The sequence below is a fragment of the Mustelus asterias genome, chromosome 11 (genome assembly GCF_964213995.1).
Source record: "Mustelus asterias chromosome 11, sMusAst1.hap1.1, whole genome shotgun sequence".
Taxonomy (NCBI): domain Eukaryota; kingdom Metazoa; phylum Chordata; class Chondrichthyes; order Carcharhiniformes; family Triakidae; genus Mustelus; species Mustelus asterias.
In genome coordinates this window covers 4,131,086-4,145,766 of record NC_135811.1, presented here as the reverse complement: position 1 = coordinate 4,145,766, position 14,681 = coordinate 4,131,086, and the positions used below count along the sequence as shown (strand labels likewise).

Here is a 14,681-nt window from a genome sequence, read left to right as displayed (position 1 = left end):
ACGCAAAGGCTGTCACTCTCATCTCACTTCTGGCTTTCAGTTCGTTTGTCCAGGTTTAAGCCAAGGCTGTAATGAGGTCAGGAGCCTAAACTTAGCATTGCTGAATAAGTGCTGCACAATAAAACTGCTGTGACCCCCATCCATCATTTTGCTGATGATGATGGAGCAGCAATTGGCCAGGTTGGATTTGTCCTGTTTCTTGTGTACAGAACATACCTAGGCAATTTTCCACATTGCTGGGTAGATGTCAGTGTTGCAGCTGTACTGAAACAGCTTGGCTAGGGGAGCAGCAAGTTCTGGAGTGTACGTCTCCAGTACTATTGCCAGAACGTTGTCAGGGCCCATAGCCTTTGCAGTATCCAGTGCCTTCAGCTGTTTTTTAATATCATGTGGAGTGAATTAAATTAGCTGAAGATTGACATCTGTGATGCTGGGGAATCTCTGGAGGAGACCGAGATGGATCATCTGCTCGGCAATTCTAGCTGAAGATGGTTGAAAATTTTTCAGCCTCATCTTGTGCACTGATGTGCTGGGCTCCTCTATCACTGAGGATGGGGATACTTGTGGAGCCTCCTCCTCCAGTGATTTGTTTAACTGTCCACCACCATTAATGGCTGGATGTGGCAGGACTGCAGGGCTTGGGTCTGATCCATTGGTTGTGGGATTGCTTAGCTCTGTCTATTACTTGCTGCTTATGCTGTTTGGCACACAAGTAGTCCTGTCGTAGCTGCGCCAGGTTGATACCTCATTTTTAGATATGCCTGGTGCTGCTCCTGGCATGCCCTCCTGCACTCTCCATTGAACCAGGGTTGATCCCCTGGCTTGATGGTAATGGTTGAGTGGGGGATATGCCGGGCCATGAGGTTACAGATTGTGCTGGAGTACAGTTCCGCTGCTGTTGATGGCCCACAGCACCTCATGGATACCCAGTCTTGAGTTGCTAGATCTGTTCAAAGTCTATTCCCATTTAGCATGGCGATAGTGCCACACAACACGCTAGAGGCCATCCTCAATATGAAAACGGGACTTTGCCTCCACAAGGACTGTGCGGTGGTCACTCTTACCGATACTGTCATGGACAGATGCATCTGTGGCAGGCGGGTTGATGAGGATGAGATCAAGTATGTTTTTCCCTCTTTTTGGTTCCCTCGCCACCTGCCACAGTCCCAGTCTAGCAGCGATGTCCTTTAGGACCAGGCCAGCTTGGTCTGTGCTGGTACGAGCAAGCCGCGCTTGGTGACAGATAGCCACCCCTGGTGTCCTGCTAGTGAGATAGGGCATACCCAGGAATGGTGATGGTGGTGTCTGGGGTGTTATCTGTAAGGTATGATTCTGTGAGAATGACTATGTCAGGCTGTTGCTTGACTAGTCTGTGAGACAGCTCTCCCAATTTTGGCACAAGCCCCCAGATGTTAATGAGGAGGACTGTGCAGGGTTGACAGGGCTGGGCTTGCTGTTGTTGTTTCCAGTGCCTAGGTCAACACCGGGTGGTCCGTTTCCATTCCTTTATGTTTTCTTCGTAGCGGTTCAATACGACAGTGAGTCGCTCGGCCATTTCAGAGGGCAGTTGAGAGACAATCAGATTGTTGTGCGTCTGGAGTCACATGTAGGCCAGACCAGGTAAGGACAGCAGGTTTCCTTCCCTAAAGGACATTGGTGAACCAGTATGGATCAGTACAGGGACAGAGCAAGACAGGACTTCAGTGAGAGGGATTTCCGGTAGCAGCGACACAAACAGCTGCTGCCACCTTAAGAATAAAGCAAATTAGCGAGAGGGAAGAGAGAACTAAGCAACAAAGGGGAGTCCAAAAGTCAAGAGGAAGGTTAGCTGGACAGCCCAAGGGAAAGTTCAATGCATGAGGACAAGTTAATACTAAAATACGTTCGTTGGACATCCCTGATGTGTCTAATTTTAACAGACATTGAGCAACTGGAGACCTGCCCAGGTAATCTGGCTGCTTTAACAGATCAAATTAAAGTTAAAAAGCCAGAAACCTGCACAGACTTTAAACTATCCTAGCCTGATGTTTATTGGCTAGTTTTACTGGATTATTCACACAGTTGGGAGTCAACACCTAACCTCTACTACCTGGGACAAGGACAGCAGATACATGGAAACATCATAACCTGCAAGTTCCCCTCCAAATCACACACATCCTCATTTGGAAATATATCATTCATGCAAAGTTGCTGGGTCAAAATCCTCCCTAACAGCACTGTGGGTGTACCTATTGTACCATGTACCACCTGGACTGCAATGGGTCACCACCATCTTCTCAAGGACAATTAGGAATGGGAAATAAATGTTGGCAACATTAACACCCCATAAATAGGCGGCACGGTAGCACAGTGGTTAGCACTGCTGCTTCACAGCTCCAGGGACCTGGGTTCGATTCCCGGCTTGGGTCGCTGTCTGTGTGGAGTTTGCACATTCTCCTCGTGTCTGCGTGGGTTTCCTCCGGGTGCTCCGGTTTCCTCCCACAGTCCAAAGATGTGCGGGTTAGGTTGATTGGCCATGCTAAAATTGCCCCTTAGTGTCCTGAGATGCATAGGTTAGAGGTATTAGTGGGTAAAATATATGGGGGTAGGGCCTGGGTGGGATTGTGGTTGGTGCAGACTCGATGGGCCGAATGGCCTCTTTCTGTACTGTAGGGTTTCTATGATTTCTATGATAAATAAAATAAATACAATGGGCATTTCCAATCACACTATCTGCCCCACTGGGTGTCACTGAATGCATGTCAGCTGTGGATCAGTGGGAAGCTCTGTCATCTCTGTGTCAGAAGGTCGTGAGTTCAAATCTTCCTCCAGAGACTTGAGCACAAATGCTGGCCGACGCTTCCAGTGCCAGTGCTGAGGTGCTGCACTGTCAGAGCTGCTGAATGAGATGTTAAACCGAGTCCCCATCTGCTCTCTCAGATATACAAAATCCCACTTCACTGTTTGAAGAGCCTCTTCTCTGGTCCAATATTTACTGTACAGGTTCACCAAAACAGAGTATGCCACAGTCTTACTGCTGTTTGTGGGATCTTGCTGTGCACAAATTGACTGGAATGTTTCCTACATTACAACAGTGACTGCACTTTGGGAAGCACTTCATTGGCTGTAGAGCTACAACATCTTACACTTAGGGATATCCTGAAGTTGTGAAAATTCCAAACATATCTCCCGTACACGTTATACAATGCACTGTTACTGCAATACACGTGTGTGTGTGTGTTCAGGACTGAGTGTTCTTTCTGTATAATTGTTTCTGTAATTGTATAATTGTTTCTGACCGATTTGACAACAAGGAAAAGGGATCTGTGACATGCCACACCATGGAAAACTTAAACAAACCAATGCAGCTTAATTTACAAGGCGTTTCCTGATTGAAGTCCAACATGGGAGAGAGATAAAACCCCCCAAATACCTCAGCACGTCATGTGACTTATCAGGCAGTGATGCATTGCTTTACAACATATAACATCCCTCCCCCTTTACTTCACTAGTACAACAACAAACTTTTAAACCTTAATGATTACACACTATAAACATCAGTTACATTGCCATGTATTATTATCTACACATGTACAATCAAGAGAGTCATTTTGGTGGATGTTGATTTTGTTCTGGTAAGATAGGATGTTCCAGAGTCTGATTCTCATGAATATCAGGTACATCATCTTGTGAAGTTGCTTCATTGTCAGCTTCCAGAGATGTTGGTTGTTCTCCTGGACTGAGAATCTGTGCTTGGTTCTGTAGTAATCCTTGGTTCACGGATTTCACAATCTTGGGTATCTGGTCTAAGCCTTTCTGACACTGTCTCAACTGATTCACTTTCTGAAGTCAGTATTTGATCTGTGTCTCTCCGTTATATTCTCTTGTCATCGAGTTGCACTGTACAGGAGATCGGTCCGGTCTTCGCTAGAATGGGTGCAGGTACCCACTTGAGAGTAGTTTTTAGCTAAAACCCTTTTACCTTGTTTAAAACTCCTCAGTTTCGAAGTTTGTTCACGGTGAGTAACATTTGCTCGTTGCTGTCGAAGTGCAGGTGGTGTGAATAGATCGAATTTAGTTCTCAGTTTCCTTCTCAGGAATAACATTGCTGGTGAATTTTGTGTGGTGGCATGAATCGTGTTCCGATAGGACATAAGAAAGTTGTTTACTCTCCTGGATAGTGAACCTTCGTCTTTGGACCCTTTAATGACATATTTCAGTGACTGTCCTAACCTCTCCACCAATCTATTAGTGGATGGATGATACGGGGCAGTCCTTATTTGTTGTACGCCCTTGCTCTTAATATAATCCACAAATTTCTGGAATGTGAATTGCATCTCATTATCGCCGTCCAAATAAAGAACAAGGAGCAAAGAAAATGACAGCACAGGAACAGGCCCTTCAGCCCTCCACGTCTGCACCAACCATGCTGACCGACTGAACTAAAACTTCTTCCCCTTCCAGGGACCACATCCCTCTATTCCCATCCTATTCATGTATTTGTCCAGACGCCCCTTAAAAGTCACTATCGTATCTGCTTCCACTACCTCCCCTGGCAGCGAGTTCCAGGCACCCACCACCCTCTGTGTAAAAAACTTACCTTGTACATCTCCTTTAAACCTTGCCCCTCGCACCTTAAACCTATGCCCCGTAGTAATTGACTCGTCCTGGGAAAAAACTTCTGACTATCCACTCTGATCATGCCCCTCATAATCTTGTAGACTTCTATCAGGTCGCCCCTCAACCTCCGTTGTTCCAGTGAGAACAAACCAAGTTTCTCCAATCTCTCCTCATAGCTAATGCCCTCCATACCAGGCAACATCCTGGTAAATCTTGTGGACAACTCATCCAACTTCTCGATCGTTCTTTCCATCGTGGTGCCTTTCATCCTGACTTTGGGCCACTTTGAATGTGTGCCCACTAGGACAAGAAACATGCAGCCTTCAATGAGTCCCGCAAAGTTGATATTTATCCTCTGCCAAGGTTACTCTGGCCAATCGCACGGGTGGAGTATTCCAAACCCTAACACTCGACTAGCATTGCCCCACTTTTTCTTCTATTTGTGAGTCAAGTCCCGGCCACCAAAAATAGCTTAGTGCGAGCTTTTTCATCCGCACTATCCCTCGATGACCTTCTAGCAGTTGATCCAGGATTTGGCTTTGTAAGCATGGAGGGATGATCACTCTGATCCCCCATGGTAATGTTCAATTTTGGACAATTAATTCAAGGTCCCTCATTATAGAAGATCGGAATTCAGGATTTTTTGTTTGTCAAATAATGTTCCCGTTAAAACCATGTCCATGACCCTCCCCACTGCCGGGTCATTCCCCGTGTGCCTTTGCACCTGAGACAATGTTACTGGGGCAGTTTAAAACTGGGAGAAATATAATATGTTGATGAGCTGTCTTGTGATTCAGTTTATCCTGAAGTGGCAATCTCGATAAGGCATCTGCATTGCCATGCTGTTCTGATCTCCGATATTTGATTTCATATGTATGCATTGATAAAACATAAACGGCCACCTTTGTAGCCGACTTGCGACTAATGATAGAATTCCCTGGTATGGCCCTAAAATGGCACCAACTGCTTGCGGTTGGTCAACAAAGTAAATCGTCTGCCATACAGATACTGGTGAAATCGTTTCATGCCAAACATTATGCTCAGCGCTTCTTTCTCAAGTTGTGCATAATTTAGTTTGTGTTTGATACCGTTTGGGATGTGAATGCTATTGGCTGCTCCTTCCCAGTTGCCATAACAGATACAACAGCACCCATCCCGGAGGGCGATGCATCACATGCCAGTTGAATTTTCAACTCTGGGTTAAAGCGGAACAATACCTCAGATTGCTCAAGCACGTCTTTAACTTCTTTGTAAGTACTTTCACACGCCTTCATCCAATTCCATTGTTGGTTAGCACTCAATGAGGTATGAAGTGGTTTTAATAATTTTGTAAGGTTTGGAATGAATTCTCAAAATAATTGTTAAGTTAAAGTTTATTTATTAGCGTCACAAGTAGGCTTACATTAACACTGCAATGAGGTTACTGTGAAAATCCCCTAGTCGCCACACTTCGGCGCCTGTTCGGGTACACTGAGGGAGAGTTTGGCATCTAACCAGCACATCTTTGGGACCGTGGGAGGAAACTGAAGCACCCGGAGGAAACCCATGCAGGCACGGGGAGAATGTGCAAACTCCACACAGACAGTCACGCAAGCCAGGAATTGAACCTGAAGACCCAAATTGGAGCTGGAGCCAAAATACACAAGGTGGGAACGGACAGAAGAAATCACTTAAAATGCAAGCATGCCATTGGTGTGCTTAGGTGGGGCACTCTCCACATGAATGTTGGAGTAGAGAAAATAAATGTAGAAGCTGCGGCAAGAAAGGCACAACAGACTTCGCAGATGGTCTTCAAGGATCAAGCCAAACTGGCAGTACTTTGCTAACCTTCTCAGTGTTGCAACGAATTGTGACATATTGTCACCCTCCTCTGGGTCCCTGGCGCTGTGAGGCAGTAGTGCTAACCAATGTGCCACCGTGCTGCCCATAAGTCCTAAAAATGATTGCAACTGTGGCACGTTCTGAAGTCTTGGCGTACCTCGGATCTCTGTCATTTTCATAGGTTCTTTGTCTATTATGTGACCTCAGTGACTGATGGTTGATTTGAAAAATTCACATCTCTCATTCTTCATGCCAAGGTTGTATTTCTCCAGACACTCCAACGTTTCCTCTAAGTTTTGTAAATGTTCCTATTCAGTTCTCCCTGTGTTTAGAATGTTGTCCAAATAACACTGGACACCTTTGAGGCCACTTAAAATTTGGTCCACTGACTCCTGGAATATGGCCGGTGCCGATGTTATTCTGAACGATAGAAGCTCATATCGGAACAATCTCCTGTGGGTAACAATCATTAGCAGTGGCTGCAGCTCAGTTGCTACACTCATCTGGAGGTATACTTGGGACAAGTCTATCTTACTGAACTGCTGACCACCAGCTAATCCAATATATAGGTCCTCGATTAGTTGCAAGGGGTACTGGTCAACACAGTACTGGATTTATCGTCATCCCCGCAGATATGTACAGAATCATCAGATTTCATAACTGGGATGATTGGAGTTGCCCAATCACTCCATCCATGCCTAATTTCTCTAGTTCCACTTCTACCTTCATTTTAATGGTATAAGGCACAATTCTTGCCTTGAAGCATCTTGAGTTACTATCAGGTTTGATCTTGAGCTTCACCTCCACTCCAGTCATGGGTCCGAGGGTATTCTCGAACACCTTTCTATGTTTCTCCAGAGGTTTCGGTGGCGTGTTCTTGCTGCCAACCAACTGGCTAACTGCCCCCCAGTTTAGTTTGATTTTGTGTAACCATGCTCTTCCAATGCGTGCAGGAAAAGTTTCCTTTACTGTGTGCAAAGGCAATTCTGCTGATTGATTATTAGCTGAACCGTGATATATCCCTTCAGTGGAACTATCTCCCTGGTATAAGTTTGCAGGATTAGGTTTGAAGGTTTTAGTGGTAAGTGTTTAAGCTTCTGATTGTATTATGTTTTCTGGCAGATTGATACAGCAGTTCCCATGTCTACTTCCATCTTTAATTCTTGTCCATCTAACTTTGGATTAAACCCAGAACCATTGGGTATCGGTTTTCATGGATAGGAAACCTAGTCTAAGTACTTGGATCTTTCCTAGTCTGGTATCATCTTGGAAATTTTCTTCCCTATCAGATATTTTGTGGACCCTTTTTTAGATCTTGACGTGTTCTTGTGTTTGCACACCTTTGGGATTTTCAAAGTCTGTTGTGCCTTTCTTGCCACAGCTTCTACATTTATTTTCTCTACTCCAACATTCATGTGGAGAGTGCCCCACCTAAGCACACCAATGGCATGCTTGTATTTTAAGTGATTTCTTCTGTCCGTTCCCACCTTGTGTATTTTGGCTCCAGCTCCAATTTAGGAAGCTTCTTTTGCTGCCAATTCCATGGACACCGCAATCTCAAGAAGCTTTAGGGTTAAAGAGCTTTTGGTGAGTAATTATCCTTGAATTACTTTATTTCGAAGTTCACAAACAAGTTTGTCTCGCAGACGGCCTTCAAGGATCAAGCCAAACTGGCATTCTCAGCATTGCAATGAATTGTGGTATATTGTCACCCTCCTCTGGGCTCCATCGATGAAATTGGAATCTCTCAGCAATTATTAAGTGGTTTAGGCGAGAAGTGACTTCAGAATCTGGTCGATTTAGCTTAAAAACCAAGCTAGTTGCCAGTTATTTTCCTTGTTGTGTATGTGTAGTTGTTTCTAACCAATTTGACAACAAAGAAAAAGGATTTCTGAGGTGCCACACTCTGGGTTACTTAAACAAACTGATGCAGCTTTATTTACAAGGTGTTGCCTGATTGAAGTCCAACATGGAGAGAAATAAAAATCCCCGAATGCCTCTGGTGATGTTACAGCATGTCATGTGACTAATCACACACAGATGCATTGCTTTACAACATGTAACACTGATAAATTGCACAAGTGATATAACATTTGTATCGTAACATTTAAAAACTAGGTCAGATCAACCAAAGGAAGAACAGTGAAAGTAGTCCCTTCTGACAGAGTCTACACTGGTTTAGAGAAGAGTTTAAGCTCTTCATGTGCATGTGTTCCTTACCTGACGTTGACCAGTGCATGTGTCACTTTGCTTGCTGGCTCCTTCCACTGACCACTGTTTGTTGAAAGTCTTAAAACTGTAACAGAGCCAAAATAAAGGTTACAAGCACTCACTTCAAACTCATCAGCAAACATATTTATATTAACCTATGTAGCCAAAAGGTTGTGCCTGAAACATGTCCAACAACAACCTGCATTAATGTATAATCTTTGACAAAGTGAATCACGCTGGAAGTTTCACAGAGGCACAAAGGAAAAATATTGGAGAGAGATTTAGGAGAGGCGGTGAAGTTTTGGGATAAACTTTCAAAAGGCTTGGAAATAAAGAGAGGAGGAAGTTGGAGGGAGAATTGTAAGGAGTGGAACCTACGTGGCTGATAGCATGACCAACAATGTGGAGTGAACGAAAAGGAACATATAGAGCCCATGTCTTCGAAGGCACTAAGGGTTTGGTGTGCTCTTCAAACACAACAGCGAGGCACATAACCCGGGCTGACCCTCCTAGTGCCACACGGTTTCAGTTGAGACATTAAACGGAGACACCAACTGCTCTCTCAGATGGACATAAAAGGTCCCACAATATTCAGGTTGAAGGGCCGAGTGGCCTCCTCCTGCTCCTAATTCGTACTATTTGAAGAAGAGTAAGGGACTTCTCCCCAGTGCCCTCGAATATATATTTATCCCTCACACAACTTCACAGAAGAATTATTTCATTATTGTCCCATTACTGTTTGTGGGATCTTGCTGTGCGTAAATTGGCTGCCACGTTTCCTACATTACAACAATGTCTACACTTAAAGAAGGACCTCATTGACTGTGAAGTACTTTGAGATGTACTCGGGATGTGAAAGAAGTTACAGAATTGCAAGTCTTTCTTTCAACTCAATTTCTCAGCAAGCAAATAAACTCACCCATTGAATATAGGTTATCGAAGACTTGGTGCATTCGAATAATCTCATAGTAAAGTTCATCGTAACTACTTGGCGTGGGGAGGAAAGTGTCACCGTACGTAATAAACACATTGAATAAATTCACAACCTGCAACAAAAGAAAGCCATGGCACAATTATTCCAGCACAGCGGTCAGGATGGTGGATGATGGAGCAAGCCTGCCCTGTCTCAGCTGGTATTGCCTCCAAGGGAAAGGAGTTCCTACTCCATCTCATTTAGTATCACTTTAGTCCAATCATCCCCAAAGGCATTCAGGTTGCCAATACAAACAGACAAATGGGAAACATTCCTCTGACGAAAAGTCAAATTCTATTGACAGGTTATACTGGCTAGGCTGGTTCTCGCTCAAGTTAGACAATTAAGCAGTGATCTAATTGAAGAGTTTAAGACGATTAAAGGATTTGTTTGGATCGATTGAAAGAAACTAAGGTTTTTTAAAGTTTATTTATTAGTGTCACAAGTAGGCTTACCTTAACACTGCAATGAAGTTACTGTGAAAATCCCCTAGTCACCACACTCCGTCGCCTGAGTGTACACTGGGGGAGAATTTAGCATGGCCAATACATCTAACCAGCATATCATAGAAATCATAGAAACCCTACAGTGCAGAAGGAGGCCATTCGGCCCATCGAGTCTGCACCGACCACAATCCCACCCAGGCCCTACCCCCATATCCCTACATATTTACCCGTTAATCCCTCTAACCTACACATCTCAGGACACTAAGGGGCAATTTTAGCCTGGCCAATTAACCTAACCCGCACATCTTTGGACTGTGGGAGGAAACCGGAGCACCAGGAGGAAACCCATGCAGACACGAGGAGAATGTGCAAACTCCAAACAGACAGTGACCCAAGCCGGGAATCGAACCCAGGTCCCTGGAGCTGTGAAGCAGCAGTGCTAACCACTGTGCTACCGTGCCGCCGAAACATCAGCTTTTTTCTCTCCTTACAGATGCTGCCAGACCTGCTGAGATTTTCCAGCATTTGGACTTTGATATGTTTTTTTGGGGGGTAATATTATAACAGGTTACAGAACCAAGGCATGTAAATGGAGTCAGGATAGAGATCAGCCATGATCTAACTGAATGATGGATCAGCCTGGAGGCTGACAGGCCTCCTCCTGTTCCTCTGCTCTCTCTGCTTGTTACACTAACTCGAGCAATAATCCGGTTTAGTGCCTATGCAGAAAGATCAGACAGCAGAACTTCTCACGAGTGCATTCAGCCTGCTGACATCAAGTTTTAATTTTGTGGCTCAGATCACTGAAAAATCCAGCTTGAAAGCAGAAAACCGGGGAGGGGTGTTGCAGGTTAATGCGGGCTCATGGGACAAGGGGATGGGTTCCATGGAGAGGGGTAGGGACGGGGCATGGAGTGGGGGTGCAGTTTGTAATCACCAAGCTGATCACTCTGGTGGCCTTTTCCTCTCCCTGACAGATTATACGTCAACTGTCCACGTGACTTCATCAGCCCTGTTGCTAGGTTTTTGTTGCTAGGTAACGCTGAAGAGCAATCCATCACTTGCAAAAATCCTCTTTTTTGCTGCAATCTGCAAACTTTAACATTTCATTTAGTGTAGTGGCTCTTTTTTATCATTAATACATACCATCCGCAGCCAAGTTCAGGGAGAGATCTGCAGTTGTCCAATTAGAAATACCGCTACAGTTAGCCAAACCTTCTGCTTTGCATTTTTAAGCCAATTCAGTATCCATTTGTGTTGACTGCCTTGATCTCACAAGCTTTCATTGCTGCCAACAACTGAAGGAAGCATCTGTGCTCGCATGGAAGTTTTCCATCAATCAGTCAGTCACACAGGGCCGCACTATCGAGGGGACAGTCAGTCACACAGTGACAGGGCCGCACTATCGAGGGGACAGTCAGTCACACAGTGACAGGGCCGCACTATCGAGGGGACAGTCAGTCACACAGTGACAGGGCCGCACTATCGAGGGGACAGTCAGTCACACAGTGACAGGGCCGCACTATCGAGGGGATAGTCAGTCACACAGTGACAGGGCCGCACTATCGAGGGGATAGTCAGTCACACAGTGACAGGGCCGCACTATCGAGGGGACAGTCAGTCACACAGTGACAGGGCCGCACTATCGAGGGGACAGTCAGTCACACAGTGACAGACTGCATTATCTAGGAGTCAGTAAGTCACACAATGACAGGGCCGCATTATTTAGGAGTCAGTTAGACACGCAGTCACAGGGTCATACTATGTAGGGGTCAGTCAGTCACACAGTAAACAGGGCCGCACTATCTCGGAGTCAGTTACAGACTGACAAGGCTGCACTATTGACTGGACAGAGAGTCTCACAGTTTCATACATTATAGTAAACATTTGCTGATGACACAATGACAGGTAGGAAAGTAAGTTGTGAAGTGAACATGAAGAGTCTGCAAAGGGATATGGACAGGTTAAGTGCAAAAATGTGGCAGATGGATGGATAAGAGAGGTTTAGAGGGATATGGGCCAAATGCAGGCAAATGGGATTAGCTTAGATGGACATTTTGGTTGGCATGAACCAGTTTGTGCCGAAGGGCCTGTCTCCGTGCCGTAGATTCTATGATTCTCTGAAAATATGGGAAAATATGAATTTGTCCAATTTGGCAGGAAGAATAGAAAGGCAATATATTGCTTAAATGGGGAGAGATTGCAGAACTCTTGAGATACAGAGGATCTGGGTGTCCTGGTTTATGAATCGCAATGTTCATGGATTGAAGGATCATCTAAATCTAAAACGTTAACTCTGCTCTCCAGAGATGCTGCCAGACCTGCTAAGTTTATCCAGCATTTTCCTGTTTTTATTTCAGATCTCCAGCATCTGCAGTATTTTGCTTCTACACAAAGTTAGTGTGCAGGTACAGCAGGAGATTAGGAAGGCAAATGGAATGGTATTGCTTATTGCATATGGAATGGAATACAAAAGGGATGTTTTGCTACAGTTGTACGGGGTGTTGGTGAGACCACAGCTAGAGTATTGTGTACAGTTTTGGTCTCCTTATTTAACATAGGATATCACAGAATTACAAGCCGTTCAGAGAAAGTTCATTCGACGACTTCTTGGCATGAAAGGGCTATCTTATGAGGAAAGGTTATACAGGTTTGGCTTTGACCATTGGAGTTTGGAAGAATGAGAGGTGATCTTATTGAAACATGTAAGATCCTGAGGACACTTGACAGGGTGGATGCTGAAAGGATGCCTCCCCTTGTGGGAGAGACGAGAACCAGGGGGCACAATTTAAAAATAAGGAGTCTGCCATTCAAGGTGGAAATGAGGAGAATTGTTTTCTCTCAGAGGCTCGTGAATCTGTGAAAGTCTTCTTCAGAAAGTGGTGGAGGAAGGATCCCTGAGTATTTTTAAGGCTGAGGTGGATGGATTTTTCACTAACATTGATGGTTATTGGGGGTTGGCGGGAATGTGGAGTTCAGGCCACAATCAGGTCAACCATGATCTTGTTGAATGGCTCAGGCTAAGGGACTGGATGGCCTATTCCTGCTCTTAATTCACATTCCCATGCAATTCTGATTCACTCCGTTAGAAAAAATCTGAGCTGCCTGACAGGAGCTGAGAGTGTTTTGCAGTAAATTGCCTCTCTGTCCCGTCACCTTGGGATTACTGGGAGACCCTAAAGGGAGCAGAAAATGTATACATTGAAAAGTGATGGCTCACCATTAAGGCCAAAGCAAAGATGTTGTATTTTCCCAGGAGCACAGTCTCATTCGACATCAGGAACTTTAGCAGGTTGATTAGCGCTGAAATTACATGAAGCAGACAGTAAGAAAAGTAAGAAAACAAAAAGACATCTGTTAAATTTCTCTCCTACTCCCTTGATAGCGGTGCCTAATGGTAAGAAATGATTCACTGGTTTCAGGTTCCCACCTACGCATTCACTTCCCAGGATCAGGCCAGAAGACTACTCTGACTGAACCTCTCCCCAGCCCAACAGAAAGCCACGGCCTACCGCTTTCACATCCGTTCCTAGGCTGAGCTCTGCTAACTCGACATGAGCTGAACAATCAGAGTAAAGACCCCCTGGTGAGCAGTTATGTATCAGTCTGATAAATGAAGCCCTGGAGGTTTTCACTATTTCCGCCAGAATGTGTGATCCAGAATTCACTGTGACTAGTTAATCACTAAAAGTTTGTGAACTGGTGCAAGTGTTAATCAAAAAAGTCAAACTTTTCGCTGTATACTAATACATGTGACAAAAATAAGTCAAGTCAAATCAAATGGACCTTCACCTTCTCTCAATGGGGTTAGAGTACAGAGAGGAGGAACTGATGTTTCAGTTGTCCAGAGCCCTGGGCAGACTCTAACCACAGTAACGGTGTTCGGTTCTGGGCACCACACCACAGGAAGGATGAACTGACTTTGGAATGGGTGTAGCAGAGTTCAGCAGAATGGTACAAGGGCTTAAAGAGTTATGAAGATACATTGCATAATCTTGGTTTGTACCTCTCTGTGTTTAGACAGTTGAGGGGTGACCTAATTGAGGTGCTTACATTTTTTGTTCTTGCAGAGGAGGCCATTTGACCCATCAAGTCTGCACCGTCTCTCCAACAGAGCATCTCACCCAGACACTATCCCTGTAACCCCACATATTTACCCCACTAATCCCCCGAACCTACACATCTTTGGACACAAAGGGTCAATTTATCATGGCCAACCCACCTAACCTGCACATCTTTGGTCTGTGGGGGGGAAACCAGAGAACCCGGTAGAAAACCCACGCAGACACGGGGAAGAACATGGAAACTCCTCACAGTCACCCAAGGTCGGAATTGAATCTGGGTCCCTGGCGCTGTGGGGCAGAAGTGCCACCGTTCCGCCCCATAGAGGAGTTCGCTGAGGTAGGTGGAGAGAAACTATTTCCTCTGCTTGAGAAATGCAGAATGAGAGCAAGTTCATTCAGGCACTAAATCATAGAATCCCTACAGTGCAGAAGGAAGCCATTCGGCCCATCGAGTCTGCACTGACCACAATCCCACCCAGGCCCTATCCCCATATATTTACCCTGCTATTCCCCTTGACACTATGGGGCAATTTATCATGGCCAATCAACCTAACCCACACACCTTTG

At 45.0% G+C, this 14,681-nt stretch overlaps 1 protein-coding gene across 1 annotated transcript in view; it reads right to left on the bottom strand.

Moving 5' to 3' along the window:
* armh3 (armadillo like helical domain containing 3) overlaps positions 1–14,681 on the bottom strand; it is a 170,211-nt gene that overhangs the window by 52,922 nt on the left and 102,608 nt on the right. The window contains exons 21-23 of the mRNA XM_078223039.1: positions 13,271–13,353; positions 9,551–9,677; positions 8,641–8,716 (exon numbers count right to left, since the gene is read on the bottom strand). Of these exons, the coding sequence (XP_078079165.1) occupies positions 8,641–8,716; positions 9,551–9,677; positions 13,271–13,353 (286 nt within the window). The remainder of the gene's footprint in view (positions 1–8,640; positions 8,717–9,550; positions 9,678–13,270; positions 13,354–14,681) is intronic.